This window comes from Podarcis melisellensis (genome assembly GCF_964234715.1).
Source record: "Podarcis melisellensis genome assembly, chromosome: 3".
In the NCBI taxonomy this organism is placed as follows: domain Eukaryota; kingdom Metazoa; phylum Chordata; class Lepidosauria; order Squamata; family Lacertidae; genus Podarcis; species Podarcis melisellensis.
Window position 1 is genome coordinate 31,260,498 of NC_138530.1, and position 20,183 is coordinate 31,280,680.

Below are 20,183 nucleotides of genomic sequence, written 5' to 3' on the forward strand. Positions count from 1 at the left end.
CAGCAGCAGCAAGAACAGGACAACCCACCTACCAAAGAAGAGCTGGATGAATGATAGAAGTGGGGAGAGACATATGCCATGAAAAACTCGAGAGCAATGACTGGATCCTGGGAAATGAACCAATTGCGGAGGCAATATGTGGAAGTGCTAATGGGGAAGCTGCAGGAACAAGGACTGTGCTTCTTGTGCTGCATACCAAAACCTTGCTGTATGTGGCTCCTAAGAAGTTTGATCAGGCTGACATGGTATCCATCTGCTCCCAAAACTTACACACTCAATGAGTTGTAATTTATATGCAGTGCACTAAGCTTTAATATGACTGGTGTCTCCCCCCTCCCCTCTCTCATGGGAGATGTATGATAGCTTGGCAGGTTTTAATTACTAGGACGTAATTTTTGAAAATGAAATGTCCCAGTGTAGTTATTTGCACAAGGTGATATCCAGTGGTTACTCATACAGACTCTTCAAAGTAAGATAAGTCCATTTATTCCCAAGTATGATTTAGTTGGACAAATATTTCTTTTGAGTGTATAAAGTATTTAAGTCCTACATATGGTGTGTCACATTTTACTTGCTTTTAACAAACTAAGCTCATGCCTAAATAGTTGAAATTCCAACAGCAGTCAGCAGAGGGAAACCTAGGCTTACACAATCCAATGCCCTCAAAATGCTGTTTCCTAAGTGAAAGCCATATGGTTACCTACTTAAGTGTTTTAACAATTATCCATAGTACTCTCTTCTAGTCTCAAATCAGATGTTTATGCCTTTAATGTCCCTCCTCCTCTGCTTCTGTTTTCTACATATATCAACAACTTATCCTCTTTCTAATCTCACTGTCAAGATACCCACATACTCTCTACTTGATGGGAAAGTGCTCCCTGGTTCCATTTAATTAATGAAGCCCATAATTTCTCTTTGACCTCATTAATGTCTGATCTTGTCTTTCTAACTTAAACAGGGAGCTTTTTATGATCTAGTCCAGGCATGGCCAAACTTGGCCCTCCAGCTGTTTTGGGACTACAACTCCCATCATCCCTAGCTAACGGGACCAGTGGTCAGGGATGATGGGAATTGTAGTCCCAAAATAGCTGGAGGGCCAAGTTTGGCCATGCCTGATCTAGTCTGTCAAATCACATAAATGACATTACCTAGACAGTGAGAAGTGATTTGAGTGAAAGGGTGGAAGCTTAACATGGAAAGCGTCACAAATCATTTTTGTGTTATATCCAACACAAGATGTCAGCAAAGAAAAAAAGCTGTGGTGACTAATGGGTTAAAAAAAATGAAACAAAGGAACAAGCACAAACAACTGTTTGGACAAAATGTATGGTGTTGCTTTTGTGTAGCATAATGTAGTGTGGTGCTGTGTTTGTGTGTGTTCATTCATTCATTGGTATGGGGAGCCTGGATGGAGACAAAACAAAGCTCAAAAGCAACTTCAAGATGAAATAGCTCCACTTTCTTGGATTCAGCATAAGTTTTGAATTATGAGCGTTATTTGTTACATTCTTTGTGGAGGTAGCATGTTTAGTATGCTATGAATTTAGGACAATAGGACTAGGTAACACCAAGGAGGAGGAATCAGTTTCTCATTATGACATCAAGTCTCATAAACAATAGCAGCAGCATGTATATATTGCAATTTTATTTCATCTGCTCAAACAAAACAAAGTTAGCATTTTAAGAAATTTTAAAATGACACAATATGGTAAAAATAGCTGAGAATTAACTGAAAAACTCAAAAGGAGGTAAAACTAAATGCATGAAAATTCAACATTCATTAGTGTTTCATCTTCAGTTTTGATTGACACTTGATGCTTGCAAACTTTTTGAACAATGAACTTTGTTTCATGACAACTCTGAAGAGATTTCAGCACCAGCACTAAGATTTGTACATTCAGTTTGTTTGCAATTGACTTGTTAGCCACTTGTGTATGAATAGGACAGATTTATCACAGATCAGATCACAGTGTTGAGGAAAGCAATACCTTCCTGGAATTAAAAGTGATCCCCTAAACCATATTCAGCTTAAGGCATCCGCTGTACAAAAGCACAGGAACCATCATAACATTTTTTTAAAAGAACAGTAATTAAAATAACCTAAGCTTCCTCTGTAGCTCATTTTAATTACAGGACTATCTAGCAATGGCATAGCTGTCGTTAAAACAGCCTTAATTTACAGTTTAACTAAAATTGGATTTCCTGGAACGGTCCAATTCAGGATCACATAACTATGCATGTAGAAAGAGTACAAAGACCTGTTTCTTTTTTCCTTTTGCACAGAAATCATGTTATTTTTAGACCAAGGCACAAAACGTTTAGTGCATTAACCAGTTTCGTTCACAATCTAGTAACTCAGTTTTCTTACCTTTGGACCACTTACACCTCTAACATTCTGCTAGGCTATCTCTGAATTTTCTTTACAAACAAAATCAGACATGATTTCTGAAAAGAGTAAGCATTTAGGGTTATCCTGTTTAATCAGAAATTACTTTTAAAAGATGAAAATGCCTCCTCTTAATTTGAGAGCAACATCTGTTTGCCTTGTTATTTTAAAAAACGCCTTCAACTAATGCATGCAGATAACACTTTAAAAAAATGTAACCACTGATTTTTGGATCATATTTTATATGCCATACTTCCATCTTACAGAAAGAGGGGAAACAGAGAATGTCCTCAATGAAAACTTTAAGCAGCAATAAGCAGCTGTTAATTTGGTTTGGTGCCCAACACTTGGGAGGATATGGTAAATAAAGCTTTCTTATGAACTAAACTGGATGAAAGTGGGTAATTCAAGAAAATGAGTAATTCTGTCCATAGCCACAAGTTATTTTTTTCAAATCAGCATAGCTCACAAGATAAATATGGCACTATTATATAGCATGGAGAATTTAAGAGGCAGTGGGAATTATAGATTGTTGCACATTATTTGCCGAATTACAACATTTAAAATTGCAGGATTCCCCACCCCATCCCTTTCTGGAAGTCTGTATGGGATATCTCAGTAAAGGTTTGGAATCCCTACCCCATCCCTTTCTGGAAGTCTGTATGGGATATCTCAGTAAAGGTTTGGAATCCCCACCCCATCCCTTTCTGGAAGTCTGTATGGGATATCTCAGTAAAGGTTTGGACACTGGAACAGGAGATGGAACAAAGTGAATTTCATCTTTGAAGAGTATGTTGTTGCCACCACTGTTCTTAAGACTTTCCATCGTGTGACTTTGTGCATCAATATTTGACCTAGACTACCTAGGTCAGGCATGGCCAAACTTGGCCCTCCAGCTGTTTTGGGACTACAGTTCCCATCATCCCTGACCACTGGTCCTGTTAGCTAGGGATGATGGGAGCTGTAGTCCCAATACAGCTGGAGGGCCAAGTTTGGCCATGCCTGACCTAGGTCCACTGCATGGTTAAAGGATCAGGAGCAAGCTGTAGGAAAATGTGCACCTTTCCTGGCATGACCCGCTCACACCCCCCCCCCCGGCTCCTTAACCCTGGTTACAGGCAGCACTGGCACCAAAAGCTTTTCCAGTCCTGGTTAAAATATGATCTTGTCAAGTTTCCGGCCAGTGATGATGCAACTGTTAACCACGATTCAGAGATGGGGAGAAGGGCAGGAGGAATTTACGTTGGGGAGAGGTTGGGAAGAAGTACATGACCTCATGACCTGCTCCTAGTCACTTAAACTGGGATTAAAGGATTGGCAGCATAAATAACCCTTGCACTATGCTCACTCCCAAATTAAGTAGAAACTGACCTCAATGCACAGGTTCAAGTAGCTGTTGTGGAAAGACTGCTCTGTACTACTTTTGTATGCCTCTTTTTTTAAAAAATTACCTCTAAGTTTAATCATGATTGCTTAACTTTATACCAAGTTAAGAAAAAGAAGCAAAATCGCTTAAGGGTTTCCAAACCTCTTACTGAAGCATTACTAATTTTGAAATACAAACAAAATGATACAAAAAAATTATTAAGTATCTGCTTCTATTTAACATGGTTACTGATAAGTCACAACATTTTCCTTATTATTACACATGCATGCAATATAAGGAAAAATAGTGCAGTAATTAATACAAATTCTTTTAAATAAAAAAAGTCACCCTACCCCCAACCCTACACCTCCCAAGTTTTGCCTGGGCATTAACTAGGCCTTACTGTAAAAAGGCTACTTAATATTTGTGGCATGCAAGGATGTTTTAAATTAAAAAGCCAACTCTGTGGTTGTGTTATATTACAAAAATGTCTACATGCATAAATCTTAAAAGCTCAAAAACCTACGGTAAGTCTCTAACAATCTAACAATTTACATTTGACCATTGATTTGTTTTCTGGAGAAGTCTTAGATTTGGTAAAGCATTACAATTTAGGAAGGCATCTACATCTTTATACTCAGGACAGCATTTGCGTTTTCCCCTACAAAACTGTACGAAGGCTAACTAGAGAGGCTTCCTATCATAAGATTCCAAAACTCAATATATCATCACATCCTAGAAGATCTCTCATTCACCAATTTTGTATTTTACAACATACTCTTATCTGCTCTTTATTTTGTGAACTGAAGTCATGTTTGATCTTTAATTCATGGAAACACCCCATATGATAGGAAGACTAACCTGAGATACATTTGTACAACAGTATAACTTGCTAAATCCTTCACTAAGAAAACCTCTCTGAAAAGCCTTCCCAAGCTTTTCTCTCTCCTCTCTCTCTCTCTCTCTTTTAGTCTTAATGAATTGTGAATGTGCAGCTTCATCTCGATATGAAAACATTTCAATGCACTGTGATCTCGTCTGACAGGTATAGGATTTTCTGCATAAATCGTTACCGCAACTTAATAACATTTTCCACCAGGTTTAAAGTCAGAAAACAGCAGCAAAGGGAAATCGTATACCGAAGTGATGTCTGAAAGCTTTCAGAATCTTGCCCTTCTTCCAAGTGTATTTTTTTCCATTTTCTTCTAACAGCTCGCAAAATGTAGTCGATTTTGTGCCTAGACCAGTGGTCACAATGGCTAAGTCCTACTATGCTGTATTCGACTTGCTCAGTTCTTGCCGGATTGCTGATTTGGAAAGAGGAGGGAAATTGCTGTTAAACTCTGCAGTATCTCAACAGAGAAAGGATGTGGTCTGTTCATTTGAGAAAACCTGTATCAAGACAGTGTTTCCTCAAACGTAGTACAGACAATGTGGCTATAGGTAAAAGGTAAAGGTATAGGACCCCTGGATGGTTAAGTCCAGTCAAAGGCAACTACGGGGTTGTGGCACTCATCTGTCTTCAGGCCGAGGGAGCTACATTATAGTGTGGTAGTCCCAAAAAGACTAATAAACTGAAAGTGAATTCTGACAAGATGAAGGCTCTGTTGCTAGGTGTTTCTAGGGTCTGGGAATTAGATAAGACAGCACACTCTAAATGGGATTATATTTCCCATGAAAAACCAGATACATAGCCTGGGTGTTTTCTTGGATCCAGCTTTGTCCAGGGAAGCCCAAGTGGTTCTGGTGGTTTTCCAGCTCTAGCTATTGTTATTCTTGGATGGATAGCTTTGTCACAGTAAACCATACTCTGGTAATCTAATGTTCTGGAAGTGCCACAGCCAGCCTAAGTACATAATAAAGTGGGGCAGGGTCTAAGGACATTTACTATTTATCCAGAGCTTTTAATCGGCAGTCTGCCTTAAATTCCAAGTTTATAGTCGAACATCACCTTTTGAAGGCAGGCCAGTTTAACAGATATTTACACCACCATTTTATAGATAGGGAGGTTGAGGCAAAACAGTGACTTGCCCCAAAACTAGATATCAATTCAGGTAGGAGTGGATAGAGGCCTCATGGACCTGAAGCCAAACTCTTGATCAACTGAAACATACTCCTCCATTGTAATTGTGATAGTGGAACATTTGGGGGTCAGGATCATGTGCCAATGAAAGGTAAGCATGTGAGGTCTGAGAATTTTCCATTTCAAAAGCCTAACCCATTCATAAAATTCCATTCTTAAAATCCTGAAAAGCAGTCATAGGTTGAAATACTCACCATCAATTAACTCTTCTTTTAGTTTCGTTAATTCCTTCCTCATTTCATCTAAAATATCCTATAGTATCAGAACAGAATTAAAAAGTCAAAAGTTTTGCCCAAGGCAATTTAAAAGGCATCAAAATTGAAAAAGATTTAACAAGCTTACGTTTAAATTTCAAGTAGCGACACTCCAAATGAAGTGCTTCTATGACCTAGATCAAATTATAATTTCCCCCTACTTTTGTATAGAGCTTGAGCACAGAGAGAACCCAGTGAACACAAGCTCAAAATGTAGAGCTAATTCCCCTCCACCACACAAATCTGGGAACTGATCACATACTGATTGTTGCATCTATTTGTGGAAACTCAGGGATCTCAGTGGCAAGATAGGCAAGGGTGATGGGATAAGGAAGAAGAGGGTGATTTTGCTGCCTCACTGTGTGCAGAAAACCCCCCTCTAGAGGAAATGTTATGTAATACAGTATTGATGCAATGCCTTAAAAAGAAGTGTTTATTTACAATGAAACTAGCGAAGTAGCAATTCTATGTCAGATTAGGAGGTATTCTTATCTACTTCGTAACCACAATTTATGAAGCCAGAAACCAGTTTAAGGCTTCTTTGCCCATGTCCCCCTGTCATTCATTCAGAGATCCTGCTCATTTAAAACTAGAGTTCCTTATTAAGGTCAAAACTAGGAATTCTGGTTTAATGTCTGTTAATTAACCAGGATATTAAGCCCAGAAGCTTAATAATATCCGTGGGATGCATGTTTAACCACCTATGTTGGTAGTTTGACAACTGGTTAAAACCTTTTCATTAAAGTGTTTCATAGTGACTGAAGGCAGCTATATTTAGATGTTTTCTGTAGATGTTTTCAATAGACTGCTTTAAGACCTGCATACTAAGCATATTTGTGGTATTAAAAATGTTTTATTGTTGTACTTTATATTCTTTCTATCATGTTGTACACCATGCTGCTCAAATGGCGGAGAAATTATAGAAATAAAGTTTGTTGTCAACCAGAAATAATTAAAGTCAATATCATAAACAACATTAGGACTAGAGTTCTAGTATAAAATATTTACTTGTTTCAATCTGTCATAGTCTAGCCCTTCAGACTGTACTCCATTTGTACTGGGTTGCCCAGAGGATGCAGATTTTGGTCTGTAAAGAACAAACAAACATGGTTCAAGTTAACTATGTTACCTGCTACTTCCACCAGCAATTCAATTTATAAGAACAGTGATCTACTGCCTACCATGCCTTTACAACCCACCCCCCACCACCAAGTAGTTAAGAAGTTTAATTATTCTGTTCTCTTGACTGATGAGCAAAATGCTTCTGCTGGACCTAGATGGTCTTTTATCTCAAACTGAAAAATGTCGGGAGAATGGCAGTCTGACCATTAAAAGTAGAATGCTGTGTTGTTGATTTTAAATGGGAATTTCACTTCTGAGTGGATTCCTTTACATAAAAGGTTATATCCTGCCATGATATAAAGTCATCAAAGCAGCAACAATATTAAATTATAATTATAATAATTCTCTGCCCTTCTAAAAACACACAGCTAATGGAAGGCCATGAGATGTTTGGTTACATGGTAAATTTGTGTGTTCATTGCTGGTGAAGCTTGGACCCAAACTTCACCATCAGTGAACAATGGGCTCCTTCAGTCCACAGGCTTTTGATCTCGTGGAGGAGTCCACTAAAGGTATTACTTTAGGCAGGCATTATCTCAGCCACCACACCAGATGGAGCTAGTAGACAGCTGCCCCGGAAACAGAATTAACCTTAGCCTCCATGGATAGATGTGAGTCCAAAATGACCCCACAGCTGCGCACCTGGCCTTTAGGGGCAGAGTTACCCCATTCAGGGCCAGGGAGTCCCCTCCACCTGCCCCCCCCTGAAACAATACGTATGTTTCCGAGCACAATTCAAAGTGTTGGTGCTGACCTTTAAAGCCCTAAACGGCCTCGGTCCAGTATACCTGAAGGAGCGTCTCCACCCCCATCATTCTGCCCGGACGCTGAGGTCCAGCGCCGAGGGCCTTCTGGCGGTTCCCTCATTGCGAGAAGCAAAGCTACAGGGAACCAGGCAGAGGGCCTTCTCGGTAGTGGCGCCCACCCTGTGGAACGCCCTTCCAGCAAATGTCAAAGCAATAAACAACTACCTGACATTCAGAAGACATCTTAAGGCAGCCCTGTTCAGGGAAGTTTTTAACGTGTGATTTTACTGTATTTTTGGTTTTTATGGAAGCCGCCCAGAGTGGCTGGGGAGGCCCAGCCAGATGGGCGGGGTATAAATAATAAATTATTATTATTATTATTAAATGTCAGTCCATTAACTGTCATCCACCTTCCAACCGTACCCAGTCACTCACACAGGACCTTCACCACCACCACTAGTTCCAATTTGAGTGATTTCTATCTCCATTTTTTTTTTTTTTTGGCGAAATCATTGCAAGAGATCTTGGGAGTCCTTATAGGTCCCCAATGGAGAAGGTGGTTCTGTTCAATTACGAACTACCTGAAGGAGTTTCATGGAACTGTTTTCAGCAGGCGCGATAGAGGCAGCGAAGAAGGTGTTCTTCGCTGCTGCTATCGCCACTTGGTGGGCTCGACGTTGAGCTCTAACCGATGTTTGGTCCGATTCAGAATGAATTTTTCTCCACCAGCACTCTAGCCATTTCAGCAATTGTTTCACCGTCCTCAGCCTGGGGGAAACACTCTGTAGTGAAATCATTTTTCAACTCCTTATTAATGCTGAACTCATACACAATCTACTACTTAAGCTTAGTATAACTTTATTCTAAATATATTACTTGTCTAATTCCTGAGGAAAAATTGCTATGACAATGTAAAATTAATAATTCAATATCAGGCTTTCTTGAAAAAGGAAAGTAACCTCACCCTTTTTTATTACTGATCTTCATCTTTCACTGCATGCTTTGTTATAACAAACAAACAAAAATCTTTCAAGGACAAATAATTGAAGGGCTAAAAGGTATTTGATTCTTCCACTCCTTGGCACAAGATTCATTTGATACGGAACACTATCTATAGCCATAAAATACTTAGGTTTTGCATTTTACTATTCAATTTTTAAAAATAAAACTCCTCTGTTCCAGTCACATTGGGGTGGGTGGGGGTTGTACCCTGCAAACAAAAGACAACTACCTCGAGATAATGGGTGACTTGCTTCCATTCATTGCACTCGTTCTTTCCCAAGGCTTTCTTGTTAGTTCTGCAGGAGATAAAAATCACTGGATGTTACTTACATACATTTGTTTACTGCTGTATAAAAGTCCTTCTCTGAACTGTTAATAATAGTACTTTAAAAAGAGTAATCTTTATGAATTAAGATGACTTGTACGCCTCCAATCACTTTGCACCTGGCTGTGTACCACAGATTTAAGCAGTGACATTGAAAAACTTGCTGCCTTATGTACTCCACCCATTTCCCAATAATCCATATTATATTTTACCCACAGCATGCCGAGCCAACGCTTTCAGTAAGTGATACACTGTGACCTGAAAGTCTTCCCAGGCAGACAGAGACAATTTAGACCCCAGCCATTAGGGCATTTTGTTCCTATGTACAAATCATCCTGTGGGCCTCTCACTTCAGAGAGATTTTTTTTTAAGCTCCTGCTAAGAATTTTGCAATGCTGAATCACTGGTTATCATCTACCTCACTGCCCTTTACCTATTTCCTTTCAGTCAGTCCTTTAAAAGGAAATATATGCTATATTCCCCTTTTTAAAAAAACCGGTTGAAAGGAAGAGTTTAAAAAAGGGAGCCCATATACAAGCTCCATTATGATAGGTTAAGATGGAAACGGTGGCTTCAATCCCGTACACACAACACCTTGTTGTGTGAACAGGCACCCCCAAACTCAGCCCTCCAGATCTTTTGTGACTGCAACTCCCATCATCCCTAGCTAACAGGACCAGTGGTCAGGGATGATGGGAATTGTAGTCCCAAAAACATCTGGAGGGCCGAGTTTGGGGATGCCTGACCTTGAAGAACTCACAAGAGGTGGTGGGCTCTCCTTTTTTGGAGGTTTTTAAGCAGAGGTTGGATGGCCATCTGCCATGGATGCTTTAGCGGAGATTCCTGCATGCAGGGGGTTAGACTGGATGAGGCTTGGGGTTCCTTCCAACACTACAATTCTATTATTCTAGGAATTCAAACATTTCTATCTTAAGAAATTTGTTGCATCCATATTTACAGTAAGCAACAGCATCCAATTAAAAGCTGCAGAGATTGCTATTTTGCTTGTCAAACTAGAAATCCGTTCTAAGTATAGAGCTTAAGTTGTTACTGACATACTTGATTTTGGAAAGTGAACCTTAAAAGCAAGGACAATGAATGCACAGAATTTGTGTCAGCTATGTGAATGTCACAGTTTTGTACAACTTACCAGGTGTGCTTGTTGAAGGAGGCTTGGAAGCTGAATGCTCTGGTTCTTCCTATTTAAATTAGATGAAAAATACAATCAACCTGCAAGTCTAGTCAAAATTTCCAGAAGTGAGGTGACATAATCAGATGGAACATTTAAAGTTATTGGGTTTTTTTTAGCAGATATGAAGCACCGAAGCAGTTTTCCCCATTAAGACAAGTTAATCTCAAAAATTAAAATACAGGTAGTTTGCATCTTATGTGAGGGTTTGGTTCCGAGGGTCCATGTATAAACACAAAAACGTGTGAAATCAGAAACCCCTGGAACCCCCACTCTGCAAAGTGGAATGCTGCTTACCCAGGTGTGGGAAGGTGGCCTAAGAGCTCTGGCAGGGTCTCAGAGCCCTTCTGCTGCCTTCTCAAAGCCCAGCAAGAAAGGCAGGAGGTGCAAGTGCTCTGAGATGCTGCCAGGGAAGCCCACAATTGCAGCTGTGTGGTGCGTGCAAAGCTGTGATCACGTAAATAAAATGAGCATAAGGTGTGAGTTACCTGTAATTTGGTTATATGGTATGTTGCATATTGTGCCAGATTAATTTGTCAACTTACATTTTTTTCTTCCTTTGTTTCTGCTTCTGATGACCCCTTCTCAGCAATTCGTCTCCTTCAAGCAGGGACAAAAAGTGAACTCAGTTACTCCTTACTCAACACTGCTTGCCAATGTATGGCTTTGCTATCACTCCTCGGCAGCTTGTGGAAATTGTCCTCATTGAAACAAATGACACTCAACATGCAAAAACGTAAGTGTGCACACTGAAAATGTGCTCACATCATAGGCGCATCATACCAAGAATCTGAGATGTTTATAGCTCTTTGCCATTTGCTCCCATGATGGGAAAAACACACCTGCCAAACCTGTACAGTGAGAACTATATTAAAGATGTAAAAATTAAACGATCATCTTACCTTCTTGCCAGCAGGGCACTCATTTCTTCCATTAAGCCACTTCCTCCAAGCGGGAGTGGCCCATTCCCACGGCCAGTATCTGTTTTGGGCGAAGCAGAGCTTGCTCCTCCACTGGTATTAGGAGAATCTTCGTTCTAAAATTGACAAGGCCCAAGAATAAAGAAATGGAAATTATATTGTTAGAATGAGGAGTCAGATTTTATAGATGGCAACAAGGGTCTGAAATAGTCTGGGGAAAGTTTGAAGTATTTTAATAATTACCAGTAGGTCGCTTAATTTGACTAAGCGAAAGTCTAGCCATACCCCAGGGCTGAGGAGCCTCCAAGATGTGCTCCTTGTTTTGTTTATTTGCGGAAGCAGTAGAACCACAGCAGCAGCCTGTCCACCTATCAAATTTGACCTGCAAGGCCAATACTGGGTTACATCTGAACAGTATCCTATTACAGTCATACCTTGGATCCCAAACACCTTGGTACTTGGATGTTTTGGCTCCCGAACGCTGCAACCTGGAAGTGAGTGTTCCGGTTTGCGAACGTTCTTTGGAACCCGAACGTCCGATGGGGCTTCCGCTGCTTCCAATTGGCTGCAAGAGCTTCCTGCAACCAATCAGAAGCCGTGCTTTGGTTTCTGAACATTTTGGAAGTCGAACGGACTTCCGAACGACAACTTCCAAGGTACTGCTGTATAGTTAATTCTAATAAAGTTAGATATAGGCATTTTAGAGACATTGTTGATCGCTAGCCATTCGTTATGAACAGTCTGAGCAGATGAAGACCTTAATTCGAAAATTAAAATTAAAACGTCTGGAACTGTGCTTACCCGCGATACTTTTCTGAGTTTGGCTCCAGCAAGAGCAGCTGCTAGTCCTGTTAAAGGACGGTGGTCTTCATACATCGATCCCATGGAAAAACCCGCAGGAGGCAGAGGAGGGGCCGGAGGTGGGGGAGGAACCTGGTTGGGAAGGGGGGGAGGTGGTGGGGGAGGCGGCCCCGATGGTGGAAGAGGGGGAGGAGGAGGGGGTCCAGGGGGAGGGGGGACTGCTGGTGGTGACTGGACAGGGCCAGGTGGGAGAGGGGGTGGGGGTGGGGGTGCAGGTGGTCCTTGGATAACACCTAATTAAAAACACACACACAAAAACCAAACAAAAATTGTGACAAAAAGGGAAGACTGTCAGGAAACCAATTCTATACTACATTAAGGGGGGGGGGGGAACTGCACAGTCCCCATGCTGGTTTCAATATGAAAGAAACATATTCCTTCATTCTAATAGGCACACATAAATAGTAATGAACAGACAATTCAGCTTGAAATAAAACTACCCTCAAAACTTCTTAAGAGGAAACAGAGATGCCACAAACAAAATTCATGTGAATGTTTTGAGGGACATGATACTGAGCGGCCTTTGCACAACCTTATCAAAAAACAAAACAGACCCCTACCTTAAAGACAGAGGTAGAACATGATGTAGACAAGAAAAATCTATGCATAGAAGCCCAGTGACATAGGAAGAGCCTGCTGGATCAGATCAAGGACACATTTAGTCCAGGATTCTGTTCACATGGTGGCCAAATGAGTATGGGAAGCCCATAAGCAGGACAGGAACGCAACAGTACTCTCCTGCTCAATACCAATAACGGGTATTGAGAGCATATAGCCCTTGATGCGAGGAGTCATTGATAGCTTTATCCTCCATGAATATATCAAACCCTACTTTAAAGCTGTGCAAGTTGGTGTCTATTACTACACCGTGTGGTACCAAATACCATAGTTTAACTACGCACTGCATCAGGAGTGAGGAATTGGATTCAGCTGGTGGGCCAAATGCTGGGTTCTCTCACCCTCCAAGGGTGACTCTGACCTGTCAATCATCAGACAGCACTATGATACCAGGTGACCCATTTACCTCTGTATTCAAGCCCAGACAAGTGCTGCTTGAAGTTACCAATCAGCTGGTCAACTCTGGCTGGAATCTGCTAGCTAGGGAGTTCCCCATGAGTAAATTCATAGTGCAGCCAACTCCAATTGGTTTGCTCTCACCAGCAATCTGCTGATCAGTAGTGACAGGGGAGCCTCCCCTGGCAGTGCACTTTAAGATTCCCCAGGTGTGCACTGGCAGGCACATTTCTACCTGCCTCACACTTGACATCACAGAGGATGTCAGATGCGAGAAAGATGGGAATGAGGGGAAAACTGAGAGCTGTACTAGGAAGACTCCCATGCCTAAACTAGGTGAATGAGTAATTCATTTTGTCTGTCTAATCTCCCAGGGTTCACCTTCACTGGATGATCTCGGGTTCTAGAACTAAAAGAACAAGAAAAACTTGTCTATTCCCTTTTGTACACCTCTATTATGCCTACCCCCTTTTCACCAACTAAAAAGCTCTAATCTGCTCCATCACCTTCATCATTTTGCCCACATTCTGCACCTTTTCCAGTTCTACAACATTTCTTCTTTATTTGTATTTATTGAATTTATATACTGCCCTTCATCTGAAGACCACAGGGTGGTTTACAACATAAAAACACAAAATACATAATATAAGAAAAATAAAAAATACCCTCCTTTCAAGGTGATGATCACAACATCAATAATGTTTGTATCCCCAATATAAGTCTAAGGAACACAGGCCTAAATTCCACCAATTTAAGCAAACCTAAGACAAGATACCTGAAACATTTGCACCCCATGCCCGTGCTTATTTCCAGAAATATTAATACAGCATACATTAGTGAGTTAGAAGACTTTTAAATGTTGATGGAATGAGTGGTTTTGCCCCACTGCCTGAATGAAAAATAAGATTAGATTTTTTTAAAAAAATCCCTAATCAAGGGTGGTCCACAATTACAGACGTAAATTTACTATGAAATGCAAGTTGATTTTCATCTGTCCTTGCAGTGGTGGAACACTTCAAATCAATAAAGGGTTGCCTGCTCCTGAGTTGTGAGTTATTTAGAGTAACAGACTCTATAAAATGTTTAGCCCAGACTGAGTGAAACATTAAAAGGATCAATTCATCTTGTTATAAACCATATTTCTATCACATTAAGTAACTGCCTTTGGGTTCCTCAGAAATTTCAGCAACATATTAAATGGATGCAACACCTGCAATTTAAAAACTATTTTGGATACACAAACAAACCAAATTAAAGTATGTGTAAATGGACGTATTAAATCTTACTAATTATGCTTTCTGTATACTTTTTGTGAATAATACTGAACTGAGAAAAACCCAATTCACCGCCAACATTCTTCATTTAATGTCCAATGATTAAAAAAGCAAGAAACCACCTAGGAAAACTCTTTCAGCGGACTTCCAGAAATGAAAGAACAAAAACAAAAACGGAATACACTATTTAAATTTGACTGAAAAAACGCATCTCCGCTCTTCAAAGTTTCACAATTCCTCATGACATTCTGCTGAACTTTTGCTGAGGGTATTAAGATCTCTGCAGCTTTTCAACATGCTAATTCTTCAGGATAAATCAAGTTTCAGGTGCAAATTAGTTTTGAGTGCATTCCTGATTAGTTAATTAGTAGCAGTAACGGAAACCTTACCCTGCTGGGACGGAGGAGGTTCAATCGGCTGAGAGGCTGTCTGCAAGACTGGCTCAGAAGCAGAGGAGTCTCCCAGCACAGAGTTTAGAGAGTTCTCAACAGAGGCAGGGGGAGCTGCAGAGGGAGAAGGGAGAACACTAGGCTTGGATGAGGGAGTCGAGGCATATGGGGAACTTGGAGAGGAAGCTTGAGGTCCAGAGAGCGAGAGAGGCTGAAAGGAAGGTGGCGGCGTTGGACCAGAGGTAGGTGGCGAAGGTGCTGGATAATTTGCCAGTTCTGGAAGACCATTGGGTGCAGTAGGGGATGGGGATAACTGGGAGAGTTGAGCGGTTACTGGTATGGGGAGAACAGGCTTTGGGCCAGTGGCTTTGCCTGGGGGGCTGCTAATCATTACAGGAGGAGAAGGGGGGAGAGGTGCAAAACTAGAAGCAGACCAAGTAGTGGACTTGGTACTAGGGGGCAAAGGGGCTGGGGGGTTCACGGGTGAAGGTGGCCGAGAATTTTTGTTTACTTGACGAGGAACTGTGGCGTAATGCGGAAGGACGGGGTGAAAGGCAGAGCCCAAAGAAGTAGCAAAACGTGACGCAGAGTGCCTTAGTGGTGGTGTAGGGGGAGAGGAAACCGATTGTGCAGAAGTCACATTAGCATAATCCGGAGTAGAGTCTGACATTGCTTTAGCATATGAAGGAGGTGGTGCCGAAGGAGGCTGGCAACTGGAGTATTCAGGAAGTGAAGTACTATACGGGGAGTTGTCGTAAGATGGAGCTGGACAGAAGATGGAAAGCAGCAGCAAAGGCAGGATAAAAGAGGAGAGAGAGAAAAAGGGAGCTAATGAAGCAACAAAACCAGCATTCAAACAAAATGTATAAATGTAGACTATAGTTAGTACCAGAGGATTAGGCACAAGTAAATTACTGTTAGGAGAATTTATACACTGTCAACAGATGCTTCCAATTTTGCCATATATATTTGTGCCAACATTTGAATTTACAAGCACATTCTGGAAACGCAAAAACAACAACAACGCCCAAACCCCTCCACTACACAGTAAGTTCTCAAAGGTAATCAGCAAAATCAATTGGTTGGAATCAAGTGAAGTGATCTTAAGAATTTTTTTTTAACATACTACTGAATGACAATTTCAGCATATGAACAGTGCAATCCAGTGCATTTTCTGCTCAGATGTAGGCCCCATTGGCATGGTATAGGTATCATTTTAAATCATAGTTAAAGTTAAACTATGGTTTAATGTGAACAAACAGTGTGCTGTTGCACAGTCCTTGAAAGTCCCTGCTGTACTCCTCCCCAACACCTTCAACAAACCCGAGGCTGGCTTCACATTACATGTGAATCGAGACTAGCAGCCTGTTCCTCTCCCAGCAAATCATGAGCAGAAGACAAAATTTCTTCTTGGCTTGAGAGAGAATCAACTCACAGGCATGGGATAGCATGCAACATACAGCCAGCCACCCTGCTTGTTCACATTAAAGCATAGTTTTATTTTAACAATGATTTAAAATGGTATCTGAACCAGGCCACAGAGTTCAGCGAGACTTGCTCCCAGGTAAGTGAGAACAGGATTGCAGTTGAAAGTTCACACTTCATCAACAGTAAGTAGAAACTATGTCCCAAAAGTAAGAACTGCATGTGAAACACGAGAAATTAGAAAATTCTTCCTCAAAAGTGACTGGCTTATACAAATTTCCACTTTACAGATCGTTCATTCTTCAAGCAAATATTTTATTAATTAGAAACAGGAAAAATTAATTTATTTATTAATTAGAAACAGAAAAAAGTAGCTGAGAATTCAGGATTGCAAATAGCCATTTGCCTGCTTGCCTTTGTCAAGCAAGAACTGCCTCCTGTTTACAAGGCAAGGCAGAATCTAGCTTCAGGACATTGGAAGAGAAATCAGTTCTTTTAGAGTGCTGATGTGCCACTTGTGGCTATCAAAAATATTTGCAGGCATGCTAGTAAAAAATGTGGGCTAATAATTTTTGTGGACTTATGAGCAAATCTGTACAAACCAAGTCTATGTTTATTACACCAAGAAACAAAATATTTTACATAGCTCCAGGCGTTGCCTGCATATGCTATTACACTAGCTTCTTTCAGACGAGAACAAATGCAGGAGAGGAGATCAGAAGCTTCCTTTTCCATTTTTGTGTTAAGTGCATTTCAGTGTCTCATCTGAAACCTAAACTGTAATTAGGATTAACTAAAGTTAGCCAAAACCAACCAGCTTCACGAACTATAGTTTATGAAGTTGGCTTGTTGCTACTAACCATAGTTCCTCCAGGTTCAGACAACATGGCAAGCTGTGGTTAATCAAATGCAGAAGCAAAAGCTTCTGAACTCCTCTCACATTTACACTGTAGAAGAAAAGCGCTCATTCCCAGGGAAAGCTGGGCTACTGTTAATGTTATGTCCAAACAAGAACATTGTGCTGTAATGAACTTGCACCCATTCCTGAAGTTCTAGGTTTTATACTCAAGAGTGATGCACATTTCCTGAGTCATTTGGCCTCAAGAAAACACACACACACACCGGCCTGCACTCCTGTTCAGCAATGAAGCAAGTCCTATGCTGTAGATTTATACACAAGTCTCTGAGGCACGTAGCCTTGGAAGAATATAAAAAGAATAATGTCACATTCCCCAAAAAGAGACGACCCAACTTTCTGATCATGTAAAAGAAAAAAATATAAACTGTCAGGCATCCTAAGCATTCTGTGCTACTCTATCATAGCAAGGACTATTGGCTGGGTCATATTTTACTGGATCTGTTGCACCAATGGTCAGTTTATATCTCCTATTTTATTGGTTGGTCTTTGGAAACAAACTAAGATTGTGAAAGTTTTTCTCAAGTTAACCATTTTTCAATGTAGTCAACTACAACTACAACAACGAAAACCATAGCTCTGCGTTCAAAGAAGAACTAACCGAAGAATACAGATCCATCTTTGATCCAAGTAATTTTGTACAGTGATGCATCTAAAATACTATCCATACAACTTGCTAAAAGACTCTTGCAAGACTCTTTGCACGAGGTCTGCCTACTGACAATAAACTCTCATGCCAAACATTCAATTACGCAGACAACTGACGGACGTCAATGTCAAAGTTTCCTCTCAATAACCAAGTTTGGCTGGTAAAACTGCCAGAGAACTTGGCCATCAAATCCTTAGTGTGCTTACGGTTGGAGCCACACTGAGGGAACGAACACTGCCCAATATAAGCAGCATTTCTCAAGCACAACACGCCTCTCACCCAAGTCCTGAAAGGTAAGGGACATACAGGGCCCAAGCTGCAGGTGGAAGGCAACTGCCTAAGGTTACAGGACAGGATAGAGGAGGCTAAGGCGGAGAGGAAAGGGAGGACAACAAGAGGGCAAGAACAGAAACAGAGCCCAGGATAAGAGGAAGATTTAAAGTTCTGGCAATGGGATTAGCATTAAGGGACAGGGATACTGAGTTGTGAGAATATGTAGTTCTCTTAGCACAGAACTCTAGGCTTCCTTCTTAAGTGATCAATGTAGGATTTCTTTCCTAACTGATGTTATATAAACTGCTTCTTAAGTTTAACAGAAAAAATAAAGGAGGCTCAAAAACACCATCCTACACATATACTATTTGAGAAATACAGAAAGTTTGGTTGCTGGCAATAAGGTTCCAATTTTTGGAAGTTAGCTTACAGGAAAACGGGAAATAAGCCATTTTAATTCATGATTACTTTGATCAATTTCATCACGTTAACAGTTCAAAACAACACACTGCAATTCTTACCAGTGCTTGACAGTTTTCTTTCTCTTTCCCATTCCAGCTGCTCTCTTTCCAGTTGGTCCTGGTGCTCCCTTTCTTGCCTTTCCCATTCTGCTCTCTCCTGCTCCTGCCTTTCCCGCTCTTGCCTCTCTCTCTCCAGGCGCTCCTGCCGGTCTCGCTCTTGCCGCTCCCTCTCCAGCCGCTCCCTCTCCAGGAGCTCCTGTTCTAGCCGCTCCCGTTCCAGCCTCTCCTTCTCCAGCCTCTCACGCTCCAGTCTCTCTCGTTCTAGTCTTTCCCTCTCCAGCCTCTCGCGCTCCAGCCTGTCGCGTTCCAGCCGCTCCCTTTCCAACTCCTTTTGCCGTTGCTGCTCCTGCAGCTGCCTGCAACAGAGGAAAACGGGGAGTGTTAAAATGAAGAGCCAAAACCAGATTAAAGGCCACCTGGCTACGAAAACATACACAGCGAGCCAGTGTGTGAGATAATAATCAGTGTTGGAAACTCAAAATATATAAGCTAGACACCAAATAGTTCCTTAAACCAAGGTTAAAGTAAAGGTAAAGGACCCCTGACAGTTAAGTCCAGTCACGAACAACTCTGAGGTTGCTGTGCTCATCTTGCTTTACAGGTCAAGGGAGCTGGCGTTTGTCCGCAGACAGTTTTTCTAGGTCATGTGGCCAGCATGACTAAGCCGCTTCTGGCGCAACAGAACACCGAAACCAGAGCAGTGCACGGAAATGCCATTTACCTTCCTGCAAGAGCGGTACCTACTTGCCATTTTGGGGCAAGATGGCTCTGAGGTCTTATTTTTTGATTATCAGCTAAACATCTGGCTAGTTCAGAAGACAACCTTCAGCAAAGTTAAGAAGTTTGAGAACTTAAAAGTAGAAAAGTCACTTGATCCAGGGACAGTCCACGTATATGTTGGCCGACTCCGACCTCTTTTTCTTAATGGTGACACAGAGCATTCATAACGTAAGAATATTCTTCACAACTGTGAGCAAGCTACAATAATTAACTATAATATTGTTCACTGCTCCTGCTCAGGCTGCACAGAAAAAATAATTTTGGTTCCTGAAATTCATTCTGATTGTACAGATAAAATATAACTGACAGAATTCTCCAGGATGTGGTATTAAGTGTGTGAAAACAGTCAAGATCCCCAGGCATGTACCTCCAGATGGTGGAGATGTCAGGTGCCATCCTGGCACCTGGGCACCTTCACTTGGTCGCAAATGGTTGATAGCCAGGTGCAAAATGCACCTGACACGTGGTTAATTTTGACCACAGGTAATAATTTATATCCCACTCTTCAGACAATCGTCTCCATACCACTTCTTACTTAATTTGCATTTTTAGCTTGCCTGTTGATCCAGAAGCATCCCCAAGGAAGTTTACGTAAATAATAATAAAAAGTTACTTCTACCCACATGGCACTGCTCTAGGATAGCTTTCAAATAATGAATCAAGAATTTTGGTAGGCTTTAAATGAGGC

The 20,183-nt window shown here is 41.1% G+C and overlaps 1 protein-coding gene and 1 long non-coding RNA gene across 7 annotated transcripts in view; one reads left to right on the forward strand and one right to left on the reverse strand.

Moving 5' to 3' along the window:
* The first annotated feature begins 335 nt into the window (after positions 1 to 335).
* On the forward strand, positions 336 to 3,824 carry LOC309365969. Its single transcript, XR_014166332.1, has 2 exons — positions 336 to 3,010; positions 3,125 to 3,824. It is a non-coding gene; the product is annotated as an uncharacterized lncRNA (long non-coding RNA).
* A 1,126-nt stretch (positions 3,825 to 4,950) lies between these two features.
* ENAH (ENAH actin regulator) overlaps positions 4,951 to 20,183 on the reverse strand; it is a 70,567-nt gene continuing 55,334 nt past the window's right edge. For 4 of the 6 annotated variants that reach the window (XM_081903902.1, XM_081903901.1, XM_081903900.1 and 1 more), the window contains 10 exons: positions 18,716 to 19,071; positions 14,932 to 15,696; positions 12,195 to 12,487; positions 11,376 to 11,509; positions 11,019 to 11,073; positions 10,435 to 10,483; positions 9,189 to 9,255; positions 7,098 to 7,176; positions 6,030 to 6,087; positions 4,951 to 5,059 (listed from right to left, as the gene is read on the reverse strand). In XM_081903902.1, the coding sequence (XP_081760028.1) occupies positions 5,022 to 5,059; positions 6,030 to 6,087; positions 7,098 to 7,176; positions 9,189 to 9,255; positions 10,435 to 10,483; positions 11,019 to 11,073; positions 11,376 to 11,509; positions 12,195 to 12,487; positions 14,932 to 15,696; positions 18,716 to 19,071 (1,894 nt within the window). In that variant the 3' untranslated portion in view covers positions 4,951 to 5,021. The remainder of the gene's footprint in view (positions 5,060 to 6,029; positions 6,088 to 7,097; positions 7,177 to 9,188; positions 9,256 to 10,434; positions 10,484 to 11,018; positions 11,074 to 11,375; positions 11,510 to 12,194; positions 12,488 to 14,931; positions 15,697 to 18,715; positions 19,072 to 20,183) is intronic. The other 2 variants (XM_081903904.1, XM_081903905.1) reach the window with 2 other exon arrangements.